The following is a 17053-nucleotide window of genomic DNA, read 5'->3' as shown; positions in this document are numbered from 1 at the left end:
GAGGACAGAGTGTGAGGACAGAGTGTGAGGACAGTGGCTGAGGACAGCGGGTGAGGACTAACAGCTGACTGACTGAAAGTCTTACAATGAACTCTAGTCTTACGGTCTATGGAGTCTGCAAACACCTCCCCGTAGATCATCCAGTATGGCATGTAAAAGATGTTTCGCGCCAGACGCCAAGTTGGCTCCTCGTCCGGGTGGAGGATGGCCTGTCGAGCCACGCCGAAACTCATCAACACCACCAGCATGATGACCACGAAGTACAGCATGTCGATCATCTGGAGGACAATGGGACCAGAGATATTTATGTCTTTCATTCATGGACGTCTTATCAAATCAAAACTGGGTTTTATCCCCAACAGTGATTTACATGTGACTTAAAAAACTGTCCACACGGTCAAAATGTCTCATAGATAAAACTTTGAAAAGAAACAATAATCTCGAAGTCCAAACTGGACAAACTGGAGGAAGAAAAATGAAATACTTTAAATCAAAATACAAAATTCAAAAGATAAAGTCAGCAGTGAACACATGGAAGTGGTTTACATCCCCTGAAAGCTGAGAAGATTAGTTTGAGGTGCAGCTCAGCCAGTGTGTGTCAAGTCTCTTCTAGTCGTAAATCTGTAATAAACATCGTGTTTTGGTGAGATGCTTATTGAAATGTTCAAAGCTTAGAGTGAAGGTTTATAGGTTTATAGTTAGGGCTGGTTCAGGTTTATAGTTAGGGCTGGTTCAGGTTTATAGTTAGGGCTGGTTCAGGTTTATAGTTAGGGCTGGCTCAGGTTTATAGTTGGGGCTGGTTCAGGTTTATAGTTGGGGCTGGTTCAGGTTTATAGTTGGGGCTGGTTCAGGTTTATAGTTAGGGCTGGTTCAGGTTTATAGTTGGGGCTGGCTCAGGTTTATAGTTGGGGCTGGTTCAGGTTTATAGTTAGGGCTGGTTCAGGTTTATAGTTAGGGCTGGTTCAGGTTTATAGTTGGGGCTGGTTCAGGTTTATAGTTGGGGCTGGTTCAGGTTTATAGTTGGGGCTGGTTCAGGTTTATAGTTAGGGCTGGTTCAGGTTTATAGTTAGGGCTGGCTCAGGTTTACGGGATACGGTACCATTTTGCCGATCATCATGACGTAGGGTCCCAGGTATTTGTTGACTCCGAAGATGTCGAGGACTCGGATGTACCAGAAGATGATGTCGACGCAGTAGATGACGCGTCCGTAGCCCATTGACGGCTCGTTCCGAGTAGGAAGACAGAGATGGCCGCCAGGTCAGTAATGTTCCAGTAATCCTTCAGCCACACGTTGATCTTCTGCTTCAGCTTCCCCGGCTCCGACATCAGGATCTGATGGAGGGACAGAGTTTAACTGTACTGGACATCAGTAACATCAGCTGTGTTTCAACAGATCCATAAAGTGTCTGACTTGTTCTTTTATCAAATAGTTATTAATTTTATTGATTTTAGGTTCTTCTTATATGGCTGCTTGTTTTAGAGAAGAGAAAGCTGCCTCAGCCGTGATGTGTTCTCACAGGTTACAGTGTTATAACCTCAGCTATTGCATATTATTACCTCTGTACATAGCTGACCAGCTGAAACACTTGGCTCTCAGCACTTGAAGCTGTCTCACGATGTGAACAGTAGAGCTTTGGTTCAGGTGTGTCTCCATGTTTACCTGTCGGACTTTCTCCAGTCCCAGAGTGATGATGTAAGAGATGACGATCCACTCCTGCAGAGACGGCCATCGCTCCATCTTCACCAGGATGATGTAGTTATACAACGCCAGGTACACCAGGTATGAGATCTGACACACACACACACACACACACAGATGGTTATAATAATATTAATATTAATACTATGCTAAACTACCCTACTGTGTAACAACACAAGGTATCATTGTTATACTATACTTTGTCACATCATTGTGACTGTATTTTCTTGTATTCCGTTAACTCGTATTCTTATTTATACAGTAAATATACTGTATAAATATATTTACATCATATATTGGTATTGTATATATTTATTATTTGTTTTTTACAATATATTTATGGTACATTAATACACAGTTACATCTTTAGTCACAGTCACGTAGATACTACGTCTGGTTTAAATCTTTTTTTTGTATTTACGGGATATTTATTTTTTCTAAATATCTGACAAATCAACATTTTCTGGGGTTATTGTTTAAGGGTTTCCTTTTTCTTTCCAGTCTTTATGCTAAGCTAAGCTAACCAGCAGCTGGCTGTAAGTTCAACAGCAAACCACCAAAGTCACATGTATTACAGCATTCATTGTACTGAAAGTGACAAACTAAAGAAGAGCAACTTATGAATCATAAGACTATATTTGAATCACCTGCGAGCACTTTAACATCAAACTGTCCTTCTGTGAGTCTTCATAAAACCAGGAGAGACCAACGGACACAAAACATGAACAAGTGTTCAGGAATGTGGTTTACTGGTATTCAAATTAAAGTAATCTTTTAAAATGACCAATAATGAAATCATTATTTTGACATGAACAATGAACCTGAAGTGTTCGGTTTGAGGGAACTTCCCCGTGTTTCTGTGTCTAAAGCCGCGTTTCCACCAAACTGTCCTGATGTTTTATTTTAGCACCTTGTTCGAGGTTTCAAGTTGAGCTGAAGCTAAGAGGGTGAAGATGAAACACTCCTGATTGGTCAGAGACGACACGGGACGTCCTGCACAAAGTCTCCAGTCTTAACAGCCGAGCTCGTCAATAATGAGCACATTTTTCTATACACTCGCCAATCACGCTGCTCTACAAATGACATCCACTCAAAGAGCTTGTTGTCTCCACCAACAGGTCCGATTGTTATTGAAAGACAACTTTATGAAAAAGACCCTTCAGAGAAATAAAGCGCTTACATTGCAGTTCAGAACCCTGTTGTCCTCATTAGGTTAAAAGAACACAGAGGTTACTCTCTAAATGAATACAGCTGATATTACTGAGTGCACTATTTGAAACTTGCCGTGTTGAACCAGAACTTGGTGAAGGGAGTGTTGTAGAACTCGTAGATCTTCCTCCCGATGGGAGTCCTCCTCTTGTCTTTACTCTGCTCTTGTTCTTCGTCTCCTTTCTTTGACGTAGCGTTGACGTTGGAGACCGCGTCCTGAAATAAACCCTCGATCACTCAAGCTGCTGCAGATCAATAATGAAGCTGCTATTGATCGATAAGCTGCTCCGCTGGTTTCGTACCTTGCTGGATCTGTTGTCGTCCTCTTTGGTTTTGCTCTCTTCGTTCTCTTTGGACGAGTGATACGAAGCTTCGTCACCCAAACGAAACTCCAGGAGGAGAATCGCAGGAGGAAAGACGATCCCTAAGATCACCTGGAGACACAAATCATCTCAGTATCACGTCAGACAGCTGAGACGATGAAACGAGAAGACATATTATTATCATTGTCATGACTTATTGTTTTCCCCTGTGTGTGGCTGGTACCTGAGGCTGTTGCTCTTGCACATCCTCAGGCAGCCCATCCACATGTCCGTCAGCAGCATCTGGCTGCAGGTGTGAGCGATGAAGTCTCTGTGCTTCGCAGCTTCAGACAGGTGGAGCTGCTCCAGTTCTTCAGCTCGTACGTCAGCAGCTTCATCGCCACCTGCTCGTCGTGTTTGTACGACTGATCCAGCAGCTCGTAGGCCAGCTGACCGAACTCCCTGCAAACAGAGAGACACACCAGCGCCCCCTCAGGACTGCAGCTGCACTGCACACCTACAGCACTGTTCACTCTCTGCAAGTCTGTCTCCATCTTTATCCCCAAACAAACCGCACAGAGACCTGAACAAGAGTCCCAGTACGGTGGCCTTCTGAGGACATGTCAGACCTAACATAACATACAATAATCACTGTTATAATGCATTATGAAGTGATTATAATGCGCTCTATGTGGTCATTATGACTATGGGAGTTATAATGCACTATGATCCCAGCAATGATATTATGACTCGTCAGTTTATAACTCTTTATAGGATGCTTTATAATGTGTTGTGATTATTATTGTAGAGCAGTATAACTATAACTATAACTATAGAGTGCTATAAGCAGTATAACCCAGTCTGGATCTGCCACAGACCTGATGTGGGCTCCGTGGTCTGAACGGGACCTGGTCTCTGTGGTTTCTGCGTGACTCACTTGGAGTTGTTCTCCAGGTCCTGGGAGATGTCCTCCACCGGCTCGCTCTGGGACGACTCGTGGGCCATGGCCTTGTAGAGCTTACAGGCCACCAGGGCTTTGACCATGGCCTCCTCGCCCCGCTGCCACAGGAACAGCGCCATCTTCTGGCACTTCATCAGCACGGCCCAGACCATCAGCTCGTGGAACGGGTACTGGAACCTGCTGAGCTCGGGGTCGTCCACGTCGATGTCCAGCTCCTCTTCCTTCTACTTGTTCTTCTTCCCTTTGCCCTTACGAGGCTCGTCCTCCTGCAGGAGCCGGTCCACACGAGTCCACCAATCACAGACTCAGTCCACTATCTATACTTAAATATTCAAAATAATGAAACAACAACACACCTCCATTCCAAGAAGTTTTAGAGCTTTAGGCTGTAAGAGAAAATATGAAAAGATCAAATCATTATTCCAGAAATATACTAATATTAAACCTTCATGATATTTAATGTTTAAAAACAACTTTACTTAAATCCTCTGATGCTCGATGTCGCACATCTTTAAAAAGAAACGATTTACACGAAACACTTCGTCTTCAAACATCACGGAAGTTTGTGAACGGACCGTTTATCTCGACTGTGACTGTTTGAGAGTGACGCTGCAGGTTCTGAAAATGATCCGTAGTTATATTAATATGACCCTGTATTATATTAATATGTAGTTATATTAATGTGACCCTGTATTTTATTTATTTATATATATATATATATATATATATATATATATATATATATATATATATATATAAAAAAGTTACTTTTTTCAAATAAATAAATCACTTTTATGGAAAGAATTCTGACCTGTATAAAAGCAACCCTCACAACATAAAAATACTTTTTACATGTTAATGTATCCATAATGATATATGAATAATAATTTACCATTTAACATGTCTGAAGATCGTTCGTCAGGCAATTTGAAAATTCAAATATTAAATCAATGAAAACCCTAAAGGTTAAATGCTGACCTGAGGGTTTCTAGTTTACAGTGTAAACTCTCCAATCCAGCAGACAGCAGCTTCACTCCTGAATCCTGCAGGTCGTTTTCACTCAGGTCCAGGTCTCTCAGACTAGAGGACGTGGAGCTGAGAACTGAAGACAGAGCTTCACAGCTTCTCTCTGAGAGATTACAGCCACTCAGTCTAAAGAAGAATCCGAAATTCATAAGAAATCAATCAAGTCTTTTTATTTTGTAATAAAATAAAACTGCATTTAATCTGATAGTTGTGTGTCCAATTACAGAGCTTTGTTGGAGGCTTTGACCACTGGCAGCAGCCTCAGAAGAGCCTCCTTGGAAGCAGAATATTTCTTCAGGTCAAACACGTCCAGATCTTTTCCTGATGACAGTAAGATGAAGCCCAGAGCTGACCACTGAGCAGGAGACAGTTTATCTGTGGAGAGACATCCTGACCTCAGGGACTGTTGGATCTCCTCCACTAGAGAACCATCATTCAGTTCATTCAGACAGTGGAACAGATTGATGCTTTTCTCTGGAGACACATTCTTTCTGATCTTCTTCTTGATGTACTGGACTGTTTCCTGATTGGTCTGTGAGCTACTTCCTGTCTGTGTCAGCAGACTTCGTAGGAGAGTCTGATTGGTCTGCAGTGAAAGACCCAGGAGGAAGCGGGGGAACAAGTCCAGGTGTCCAATTGGACTCTGTAAGGCCTTGTCCACAGCACTCTGGTAGAGACGTTTTGGTTCAGGTTTGCCTCTAAAGACTTCAGACCACCGGGAGGTTGTTTGTTCTTCTGACAGCAGATTGACTCCAGAGTTGATGAAGGTCAGATGGACATGAAGAGCAGCCAGAAACTCCTGAACAGTCAGATGGACGAAGCAGAACACCTTGTCCTGGTACAGTCCTCTCTCCTCTCTAAAGACCTGTGTGAACACTCCTGAGTACACTGAGGCTGCTCTGATGTCGATGCCAGACTCTGTCAGGTCGGATTCATAGAAGATCAGGTTGCCTTTCTGCAGCTGAGCAAAAGCCAGTTTCCCCAGAGACTCAGTCATCTTCCTGCTCTCTGGACTCCAGTGTGGATCTGTCTCAGCTCCTCCATCATACTTGACCTTCTTCAGTTTGGACTGAACCACCAGGAAGTGGATGTACATCTCAGTCAGGGTCTTGGGAAACTGTCCTCCCTCTCTGGTCTTCAACACCTCCTTCAGAACTCCAGCAGTGATCCAGCAGAAGACTGGGATGTGGCACATGATGTGGAGGCTTCGTGAGGTCTTGATGTGGGAGATGATCCTGCTGGCCTGCTCCTCATCTCTGAATCTCTTCATGAAGTAATCCTCCTTCTGTGGGTCAGTGAACCCTCTGACCTCTGTCACCATGTCGACACACTCAGGAGGGATCTGATTGGCTGCTGCAGGTCGTGTGGTTATCCAGAGGCGAGCAGAGGGAAGCAGTTTCCCCCTGAAGAGGTTTGTCAGCAGCACATCCACTGAGGTGGACTCTGTAACATCAGTCAGGACCTCATTGTGGTGGAAGTCCAGAGGAAGTCGACAATCATCCAGACCGTCAAAGATGAAGAGAACCAGGAACTCTTCAAACCTGCAGATTCCTGCTTCTTTGCTTTCACTGAAGAAGTGATGAACAAGTTCCACCAAGCTGAACTGTTTCTCTTTCAGCACATTCAGCTCTCTGTAAGTGAATGGAAATGTGAACTGTATGTCCTGGTGGTCTTTGTCTTCAGCCCAGTCCAGAGTGAACTTCTGTGTTAAGACTGTTTTCCCAATGCCAGCCACTCCCTTTGTCATCACTGTTCTGATTGGTTCCTCTCTTCCAGGTGAGGCTTTAAAGAGGTCTTCTTGTCTGATGGTTGTTTCTGGTCTGTGTGGTTTCCTGGATGCTGTTTCAATGTGTTTGACCTCATGTTGATCATTGACCTCTGCAGTCCCTCCCTCTGTGATGTAGAGCTCTGTGTACATCTGATTCAGAAGGGTTGGGTTTCCTGCTTTAGCGATCCCCTCAAACACACACTGGAACTTCTTCAGGTTAGATTTGAGTTCATGCTGACAAACTCCCGAATTACTTCCTAATGAAAAACAAAGAACATCAATGAATATATTATTAGGCAAATATGTCAACATATCTGAATATATTCTGGTCCATCTTGTGACGACCCCTCCCTTCCACTAGGGTCTGTGTCCTGTTTGCTGTCTATTTTGTGTTGCAGGATGTTAATCAGCAGCTAACGAGCCCCACCTGAGCCTGCTGGAAGTGGCAGCTATAAAGATGCACCACCTGAACATGGGGCCTCCACTCCTCTCCGACTCCCCTGGCCTGACACGGCTGCTGCTTCATTTGATTGTTTGGTTATTTGTTCGTTAAATAAATGTCTATTTATTACTTTTATCACTCGTCTTGTCTCCCTGATGTTGCAGCCTTGGAGATAGGTCGTAACACATCTCTGGAGACATTAGTAAACATTTATCCAGCATGTTAAATCTTTAGAGAAATCCTCTTACTGCTCTGCAGACAGTCAGCCAGCTCCTCCTGCTTCATTCTCCTCAGGAAGTGCAGTGTGATCTTCTCAAATGCCTCTCTGCTGCTCCTCCTCTGCTCTTCATCCTCACTGTCCAGCACCTCCTCATCCTCCATCTGACACTCTAAGCATTCTGGGTAATCTGGACTCAGAACTCTCTGGACTTTCTTCAGCTCGTTCTTCACAAAAGTCACGATGTTTTCCTCCAGCAGCTGGAACAGAATGATAAACTGAATATTAAATATAGAGAACACAACGTGTGACTCATCCGTCCGTCTGAAGGCCTGCTGGTGCAGGCAGTATGGAGGCTGTTGGGACCCGAATGGTAGTTTAGCATTCATCTGTAGTTGATGTAGTTAATAGTGAAAGGTGTGTGTGTACATGTACACACCATGAATATGGAGTCCAGGTGTGTTTGATGCTGCTGGGTGGACCGAACCTCTGAGCTCTGCTGCTGAACTCTGAGGAGAAAACAAAGTTTAAGGAAATTTAAAGACTCAAATCTGCAGACAGCTGAGTTTTCTAATAAGAACAACATGATAAACAGACAACTGGGGGTACAGTTGGTTGTGTTATGTCTAAGTCGGAGCTTCCAGACCTAACATATCTACTTTGTTTCTCAACCCGTGCTCAGTCTTCATCATTTTAGACTTGTTAGAATACCATCAGAAGTGACCTCTGTCACTGCTGTTTATCTTCGCTCTGAAGCTAATTTAGCCTAGTTTAGCAGCAGATATACAATATAACGGTTTGTATTATATCATTAAAAAATATGTGACTCCTCATTTTTTGTGTTTTCCTACAAAAGTCTAGCAACAGGTGTCAATTTGTGCTCATTGCATGCAAATGGTCTTTTCAAAATAATCTTTCATCTTGACAGGAAACAACTTAGTTAGGGTTAGCGATCAAAAATCGAAAAGTTTCGGCAACAAAACTACTTCTTAAGGTTTCGGAAAAGATCAGTGTTCAGGTTGAAATAATGACTGAAGTACCAAAGTTATGAGTCTTTCTCAGCTCTGCCACTTCTATCTAGTTTTTTCCACCTCTCACTCACCTAATCAGTTTTCAGTGCACCTGCCAGTCACACTCACCTCATCAGCTCATTACACTCACCTGCTCACTCTGCCTCCACTATTTAAACCCCTGCCTCACACACACTCACTGCCAGATCGTTCTCTGCTTTCATGAAATACTTTCCCGCATACACCCATGGACTGATTCCCTGTTGCCGACCCTGCCTGTTTCAGACTACCTCGCCTTGCCTCTGCCCTGGTAACTCGCTCAGCCTTCTGTCCTTGACCACGAGAACCTGTCGCTGTTTTCCTGAGAATATTCTTCCTGTCGTGTGTGTCGAAGAAAATAAAGATTTCAAGTCAAACTATTCCTGGTGTTCGTCGTACTGCTCCTGGGTCCTTACTACACCCGTAACAGAGTCAAATAAATCAACGTTGACTTAGAGTTTCAGACACGGAAACAAACAGCGGTCTCCCTAACTTCTAACACCTACGTTGCACTCTAGAGGGGTCCTGTCTCTGTCTCAGCCCTCTAGAGGGGTCCTGTCTCTGTCTCAGCCCTCTAGAGGGGTCCTGTCAAACAGTGTCGGAAAAGTTCTTTGCCAATTGAAACCAATGGATTACTTTTGTGACCGTTTCAACTGCTGTGAGACTTTGCGTTGTAAAATAACAAAGTTCAGTTTTATATTCTTACTTTCCTTCAGCAGCTGGTCCAACTTTAAAGTCATAAAAATGATCTATAGACTGGTCACTCTTTATGGACACACAGCTGGACCCAGATCCAGGTCCAGGTCTCTGCTGCTGCATCCTAAATCAAACAAGTGACGAATGAAAAGCAGTTGAAAATTGAAAAAAACACTTTTGACCAGAATCTCACTCGTTAAATTCCCTTATTGATAATATCTGTTCATCATTTCATCAATAACTAATGATAAGTCTTGTTTTTGAGAATTGATGCCAGTGTCTGGATCAATATTATGAATGGATCTGTATCACATCAGATCAGGTTTGGACATGACCTCTCTTCTTAGTTTCAGAGTTTTAGACTCACGTCACACGACTTTGATTCATCAAAGTTCAGTTCTAAACTCTTACCTTCCTTCAGCAGCTGATCCAACTTTAAAGGTAATAAAACGACCTATGGACTGGTCACTCTTTATGGACACACAGCTGGGCCCAGGTCCAGGTCCAGATCCAGGCCCAGGTCCAGCTCCAGGTCCAGGTCTCTGCTCCTGCATCCTGACACAAACAAAGACAGTGGATGAGTAACGTTCTCCTGTTCATCGTGATGTAATCTGATGGAAGATGCCGTCTCTTCGTCTCTTTGCTCACAAACAAAGTCAGCAGTTTGTATCATGAACACGTTTATTCAGTAGTTGGGTGAATGATGAGGGTGGAGCGATTTGAGTCCTGGACAGTTAGAGATCCTGGTCTCACCTCTGAGCTTTGGTCTGGCTGTCATGTTCCCCACTCAGAGTGGTTTTAGAGGGAGGGTCTCCCTCCTCTCCATCCTCACACTGGTTCATAGCAGAGTCCAAGCCTGCTGGAGTGATAGAGAGCTTTCAGTCAAACTAAGTCTGTCTCAGTGTGGAAGACGGTTGTGTTTCTGGCTCACATGCATCGTAGCTGTCCGACCAGTTCTGACACTCCCTGTGTTTTTCACTGACGTGAACTCTTATTATAACGTGCTGTAACCTGAGAACTACCAACAGTAACACACGCAGTTCTTTCAACAACCGGGTCGCTAACTCAAATAGAAACTCTTCAGAATCCAAATCTCCAAGAATCTGAAGAGTGACTGAAACATTAGTACAGTTAAACATTAGTACAGTTAAACATTAGTACAGTCAAACATTAGTACAGTCAAACATTAGTACAGTTAGACATTAGTACAGTCAAACATTAGTACAGTCAAACATTAGTACAGTCAAATATTAGTACAGTCAAACATTAGTACAGTCAAACATTAGTACAGTCAAACATTAGTACAGTTAGACATTAGTACAGTCAAACATTAGTACAGTCAAACATTAGTAAAGTTAAACATTAGTACAGTTAAACATTAGTACAGTTAAACATTAGTACAGTTAGACATTGGTACAGTCAAACATTAGTACAGTTAAACATTAGTACAGTTAGACATTAGTACAGTTAAACATTAGTACAGTTAAACATTAGTACAGTTAAACATTAGTACAGTCAAACATTAGTACAGTCAAACATTAGTACAGTTAGACATTAGTACAGTTAAACATTAGTACAGTTAAACATTAGTACAGTCAAACATTAGTACAGTTAAACATTAGTACAGTCAAACATTAGTACAGTCAAACATTAGTACAGTTAGACATTAGTACAGTTAAACATTAGTACAGTCAAACATTAGTACAGTCAAACATTATTACAGTCAAATATTAGTAAAGTTAAACATTAGTACAGTTAAACATTAGTACAGTCAAACATTATTACAGTCAAATATTAGTAAAGTTAAACATTAGTACAGTTAAACATTAGTACAGTCAAACATTAGTACAGTCAAATATTAGTACAGTTAGACATTAGTACAGTCAAACATTAGTACAGTTAAACATTAGTACAGTTAAACAGTACAGTCAAACATTAGTACAGTTAAACATTAGTACAGTTAAACATTAGTACAGTCAAATATTAGTACAGTCAAACATTGGTACAGTCAAATATTGGTACAGTCAAACATTAGTACAGTCAAACATTGGTACAGTCAAATATTAGTACAGTTAAACATTAGTACAGTCAAACATTAGTACAGTTAAACATTAGTACAGTCAAACATTAGTACAGTCAAACATTGGTACAGTCAAATATTAGTACAGTTAAACATTAGTAGTCAAACATTAGTACAGTTAAACATTAGTACAGTTAAACATTAGTACAGTCAAACATTAGTTCAGTCAAATATTAGTAAAGTCAAACATTAGTACAGTTAAACATTAGTACAGTTAAACATTAGTACAGTCAAATATTAGTACAGTCAAACATTGGTACAGTCAAATATTAGTACAGTCAAACATTAGTACAGTTAAACATTAGTACAGTTAAACAGTACAGTCAAACATTAGTACGTTAAACATTAGTACGTTAAACATTAGTAGTCAAACATTAGTACGTTAAACATTAGTACGTTAAACATTAGTACAGTCAAACATTAGTACAGTTAAACATTAGTACAGTTAGACATTAGTACAGTCAAACATTAGTACAGTTAAACATTAGTACAGTTAAACATTAGTACAGTCAAACATTAGTACAGTTAGACATTAGAACAGTTAAACATTAGTACAGTCAAACATTAGTACAGTTAAACATTAGTACAGTCAAACATTAGTACAGTCAAACATTAGTACAGTTAAACATTAGTACAGTTAAACATTAGTACAGTTAAACATTAGTACAGTCAAACATTAGTACAGTCAAACATTAGTACAGTTAGACATTAGTAGTCAAACATTAGTACGTTAAACATTAGTACGTTAAACATTAGTACAGTCAAACATTAGTACAGTCAAACATTAGTACAGTTAGACATTAGTACAGTTAAACATTAGTACAGTTAAACATTAGTACAGTTAAACATTAGTACGTTAAACATTAGTACAGTCAAACATTAGTACAGTCAAACATTAGTACAGTTAGACATTAGTACAGTCAAACATTAGTACAGTCAAATATTAGTACAGTCAAATATTAGTACAGTCAAACATTAGTACAGTTAAACAGTACAGTCAAACATTAGTACAGTTAAACATTAGTACAGTTAAACAGTACAGTCAAACATTAGTACGTTAAACATTAGTACGTTAAACATTAGTAGTCAAACATTAGTACGTTAAACATTAGTACGTTAAACATTAGTACAGTCAAACATTAGTACAGTCAAATATTAGTACAGTCAAATATTAGTACAGTTAAACATTAGTACAGTTAAACAGTACAGTCAAACATTAGTACGTTAAACATTAGTACGTTAAACATTAGTAGTCAAACATTAGTACGTTAAACATTAGTACAGTCAAACATTAGTACAGTTAAACATTAGTACAGTTAGACATTAGTACAGTCAAACATTAGTACAGTAAAATATTAGTACAGTCAAATATTAGTACAGTCAAACATTAGTACGTTAAACATTAGTACAGTGTGACGACCCTCCTCCTCCCATATACCAGGTGTCCCTGGGTGGTTGCTGATGTCTTGCAGGTGCTGATTGGAGGGTCGTTAGCTGAATGAGCCACACCTGAGCCGGTGTGGTTGTGCCTTTCAAAGATCCTCCTCAGTTGGCAGCCTGGGGGTTCGGGGAGAGGAGATCCTGTCGCCCACCAGCACTAATATCAGTCTTTTGGTTGATCTGTTTGTTCTTGTTATTTACCGTTACACACCCATACATGCACCTCAGGACTGATAACTGACACCAACTTTTATATTGTTAAATTATGTTTGAACAATAAACCTGCTTTTTTAGCAGCCAGCTTGTTGGTCTTTCTGGTTTGTCTCAGTCACGGAGCCGGGCTGTGACAACAGTCAAACATTAGTACAGTTAAGTTTACAGACACGTTCCACCTTCACGTGTGGGGGAAACACTGGAGAAGAAGAAGCTGCTCGTGTCCTCCCGTCTGTGTGCTTTTGACCCGAGGACGCCGTCACACCCTCAGAGTCAGAGTGGCGTCTAAACCAGTCAAACCAGTGGCAGAAACCCAGCCGGTGTTGGAGGAGTCACATGTCAGATAACGTGCTTCTGCTTCCTGTGCACTAGATGGTGGTCCCTGAACGTCTCAGGAGATCTCTGTGTCTGTTTGTCTCATTCGTGCCGGTTTAGAAACAAAGGTGTAATCCTTATGTTTGTTTCTGTTCAGCTTCAAACTTCCCCCAAATAATTCAGCTGTTCAATGAATTCTGTGTTTGGACTTTGCAGAAGTGTAAAGTGACTAAGATTATTTACTCAGGTTTAGTTCACATGATGATTTAGGATAACTTTCTTACTTTCTGTTTTTTCTCATTTGCTTTCCGTAAAACCTTTATAACCCTAGCCCTATTTTTAGGCCTCTGCTCGAAAATTGCATACCCATACTAAAAAGAGTGTATTTCTGCAACTACAAGGTCTATTTGAATAATTTTAATGTTATAATAAAGGTAACACGTGTGAGATTAGTTCAGATGTGTAAATATCAGTGTATATGTTACTGGTTAAGAGTAACTGAAGATGGCACACAGCTCAAATTGAAAAGTTTCAGGTTCACCTGAAAAAAAAGCACTTTTATTGTTATTTCTTTGAAATGAGGCAGTAGTAAGCCTAAAATCGCTCCCAAATCATAGCACAACATGTAAACAGTCTCTTTGCAAAGTGTGACTTTGATAAAGTGAAGCAGAAGAAAGTTAGAGAGGTTTTAGTACAGAGAGATCAGGTGAGGTCAAGCTAAATTATCATTTTGGAACCAGCTGTTCCAGCTGTTCCATTGCAATTTTATATACTATATAACTATATATTTCACTTGTTTTATCACTAATAGTGTTCAATCTATCCAAATACAGCAGTTTGGCTTCATTTTGAGAGACTGAATCCTCTTTGAGCCTGTGAACCATGGATCCATCCTTGTCTGACTGCAGTTTCCCTGTGTGTATGTGGACTTATCTCAGCCTATGATTGGTCGATTTGAGTGAATGAGCCCTCCTTCGAACCGTCATAGTCCATAGAAATGAGCGGGGGTGACGTGGGCTTGATTGACAGAATCGTTAGCCAGTCGAAATCAAAACTGCGCCTCGCCGAGCGTAAAAAACAATAAGCCCTACTCCCCCCCGGTCCCCTACGCTTGGTTGATCCCCCTTTTTTCAGGAAACAGTTCAGAAACACACAGGATATACGTCGAACACGTATTTGAATCTAAATAAGCGGGGATTTTTCCGTTCTCTTCAAGAAAATCAGCTCACGGTGAGGGAGCATTTATGATTTTTTGCGGTGGAGCGGTGTGTTCTTCTGGTGCTTGTTGGCTGTATCTCTGTGATGGTTTCATTGAGAGAAATTCTGAAGATGTCTCTGGATTCTGTCGAATTCTCATGCTCTGTGATGTATTGGTTGTCCGTGTTAGCCTTTAGCTTTGTGTTGGTATCTCAGAGTGGAGTGCGTAGCTCGCCAAGTCATGGCGAAAAATACGTGATATTGTGGTACATCTTCTATTTGATTATATTAGTTTGTGTATAATTGTGTTTGGAGTGTGTAAAATGGCTTGGATGATATTTTTGCCCAGAATCTCTTTGTTAAGTCGGTATATAACGTGTGTAACATTCATTATATTCATTTCTGAGAAGTGCATTGTACGACACGCTGTACGCTAAACTTTCTCCGTAGCCCCCCCCCCCCCCCTCGGGTGAGGAAGGTTAAAAAGGTCTAAACAGATAAATCAAGCAGGCAGATATTAATCCATTGCAGAAATGTCATTTTCAGGGTTGAGTCAGGGGTCAGTAACTAACAAGAGTTTGCAGTCCTGAAATGCTAAACGAGGTTTGAGGTCAATTAGAAACAGAACAATTTGTCCACCAGAAAGCACTGACGAGTAGATCTTTACACTGTAAAAGGTGACAATAAGTTTCTATCCGATTCTGAATTCGTTAAAAAATAATAATTTCGACATTTGTATCAGGCGGCAACTTCTGCTGCTGAGAAACAAAGCCAATGTGACTCAAAGACTGCAGTTCTTCAAATGAAAAGAGAGTCACTCCTCATAGATAAATACAACTTTACAGCAGAAATAAACATGTTTAAAAAACTGCTTTGGTCTCTGAAGCTAATATCTTCGTTCATCACAACTGTTTATACAACTCACCTGTTAAAATTATATTTAGGATGAAAGTAAGGCATAATTGGGGTTGTGGTCTATTTGATTGACATGTGTTTGTGGTCTCATCTAGCTGTCTGTTTTGCTGCGTCAACCGGCCGCCTCACCAACGATCCACTGTTGAACAACGACTCTTCAGAAACCTTTGGGGGACGTTACAGAGACTATATTTGATACAGTGTAGGATCTGTATCAAGAATGCTTCATGCTTTGTGTTTATGTAAATATACAAACATCATCAGGGACCTAAATCCATCAGGGTGACCACTCTTATGTTTCATCCCTGAAATAGTCAGAAAACAAACAAATAGATCATAAAATAACTGAGAGATCTTTATTATTATATACAACGGAAATGAATGAGGGCACCCATTCAATTACATATAAAATATATCCTGAGGCAACAGAAAATACTTTTATACCAACACTTATATATAATATAAATTTTTTTATTTGGTTGTTGAGTTACTTATTTGTAATCAGTCAGCTTTGGTCCTCTGTATGTTTGTTATTAAATGTGTTTTGTGTACAAGTACTTCATTTAATGTAGAATATTAGGAGAGCTTTGAAACTGTCTTCAAACCCTCAATGTCCAGAATGTACGAATGCAATCTTAAAATAAAATTGTTATGCGCTCGTGACGAAAGCAAGCTGTAGCTGTTCAGAGAAAACCATTACATTGAGAAGTTTTTCTTTCACCAGGTGAAACATGGAACACACACACAGATTTGAATATAACACAAAATAAAATATATTAAACTCATTACAAATAAAGTGAAACGTATGCTAAACCTCTGTTTCTTTGTGGGTGGAGAATAATTATTAACCTAAATGGTATTGATGGTACTGCAGCTGTATTTGAATGTATTATTTCAATAAAACTATTTTTTTGGATTATGTGAAAAATGCTCGGGCTGATGTTTTGTTTATTTATGAAATCCAGACTCTTCACTTATTAAAGTGTCCTGCAGTTTTCTGCTCAGTTAGTAATTCTGTCAATAATGAACCTCCATTTTCTGTTCAACTAAAGCAAAACGAGTGCTTCATATGTTGGTGGTTGAGTGCGTGGTGGAGAAGTTCTCCATGCGTAAACGAACCACCTTGCCCGTGGGAGGCGGCGGGTAGAGGAAGCAGCAGGTGAAGACCTGACGGCAGGCCTTGCGGAAGTTCTCAGACAGGAAGGCGTAGAGGACGGGGTTGACGCAGGAGTTTCCATAAGAGAGGCAGTGAGAAACAATACGAAAGGCGAAGGTGGCCTCATTCAGGGGAAAGGTGCCAAACTCCACCCACATGGCGATGATGTGGTGGGGCATCCAGCAGATGGTGAAGGCGGTGACGACCAGGAGGACAGTCTGAGCCGTCTGCAGGACAACAGAGAAGAAATATCAGTCTGAATCTGAATCTGCAGGGTGTGGTCTCTCCAAACACTGACCGGATACTCCCCAAATACAGTCGGGATACTCCCCAAATACAGTCAGGACACTCCCCAAATACAGTCAGGA

At 40.9% G+C, this 17053-nt stretch overlaps 1 protein-coding gene and 1 pseudogene across 1 annotated transcript; both read right to left on the bottom strand.

Annotated features, from left to right (window-relative positions):
• The window catches only part of LOC116400695 (transient receptor potential cation channel subfamily M member 1-like), a 10986-nt pseudogene extending 6261 nt beyond the window's left edge, over positions 1-4725 (bottom strand).
• Positions 4726-5401: 676 nt separating this feature from the next.
• LOC116400692 (protein NLRC3-like) lies at positions 5402-10255 on the bottom strand. The gene is made up of 6 exons (XM_031878649.1): positions 10123-10255; positions 9781-9924; positions 9380-9493; positions 8064-8133; positions 7656-7884; positions 5402-7222 (listed from the first exon to the last, which is right to left on the bottom strand). Exons 1-6 carry the CDS (start codon positions 10209-10211, stop codon positions 5418-5420), a joined length of 2451 nt encoding a protein of 816 aa, XP_031734509.1. The 5' UTR covers positions 10212-10255; the 3' UTR covers positions 5402-5417.
• Between the last annotated feature and the right edge of the window lie 6798 nt (positions 10256-17053).

Source organism: Anarrhichthys ocellatus, unplaced genomic scaffold, assembly GCF_004355925.1.
Source record: "Anarrhichthys ocellatus isolate YVR2014 unplaced genomic scaffold, GSC_Weel_1.0 scaffold190, whole genome shotgun sequence".
NCBI classification, from domain to species: domain Eukaryota; kingdom Metazoa; phylum Chordata; class Actinopteri; order Perciformes; family Anarhichadidae; genus Anarrhichthys; species Anarrhichthys ocellatus.
The sequence above is the reverse complement of the archived record's forward strand: the minus strand, read 5'-3'. Positions and strand labels throughout refer to the sequence as shown.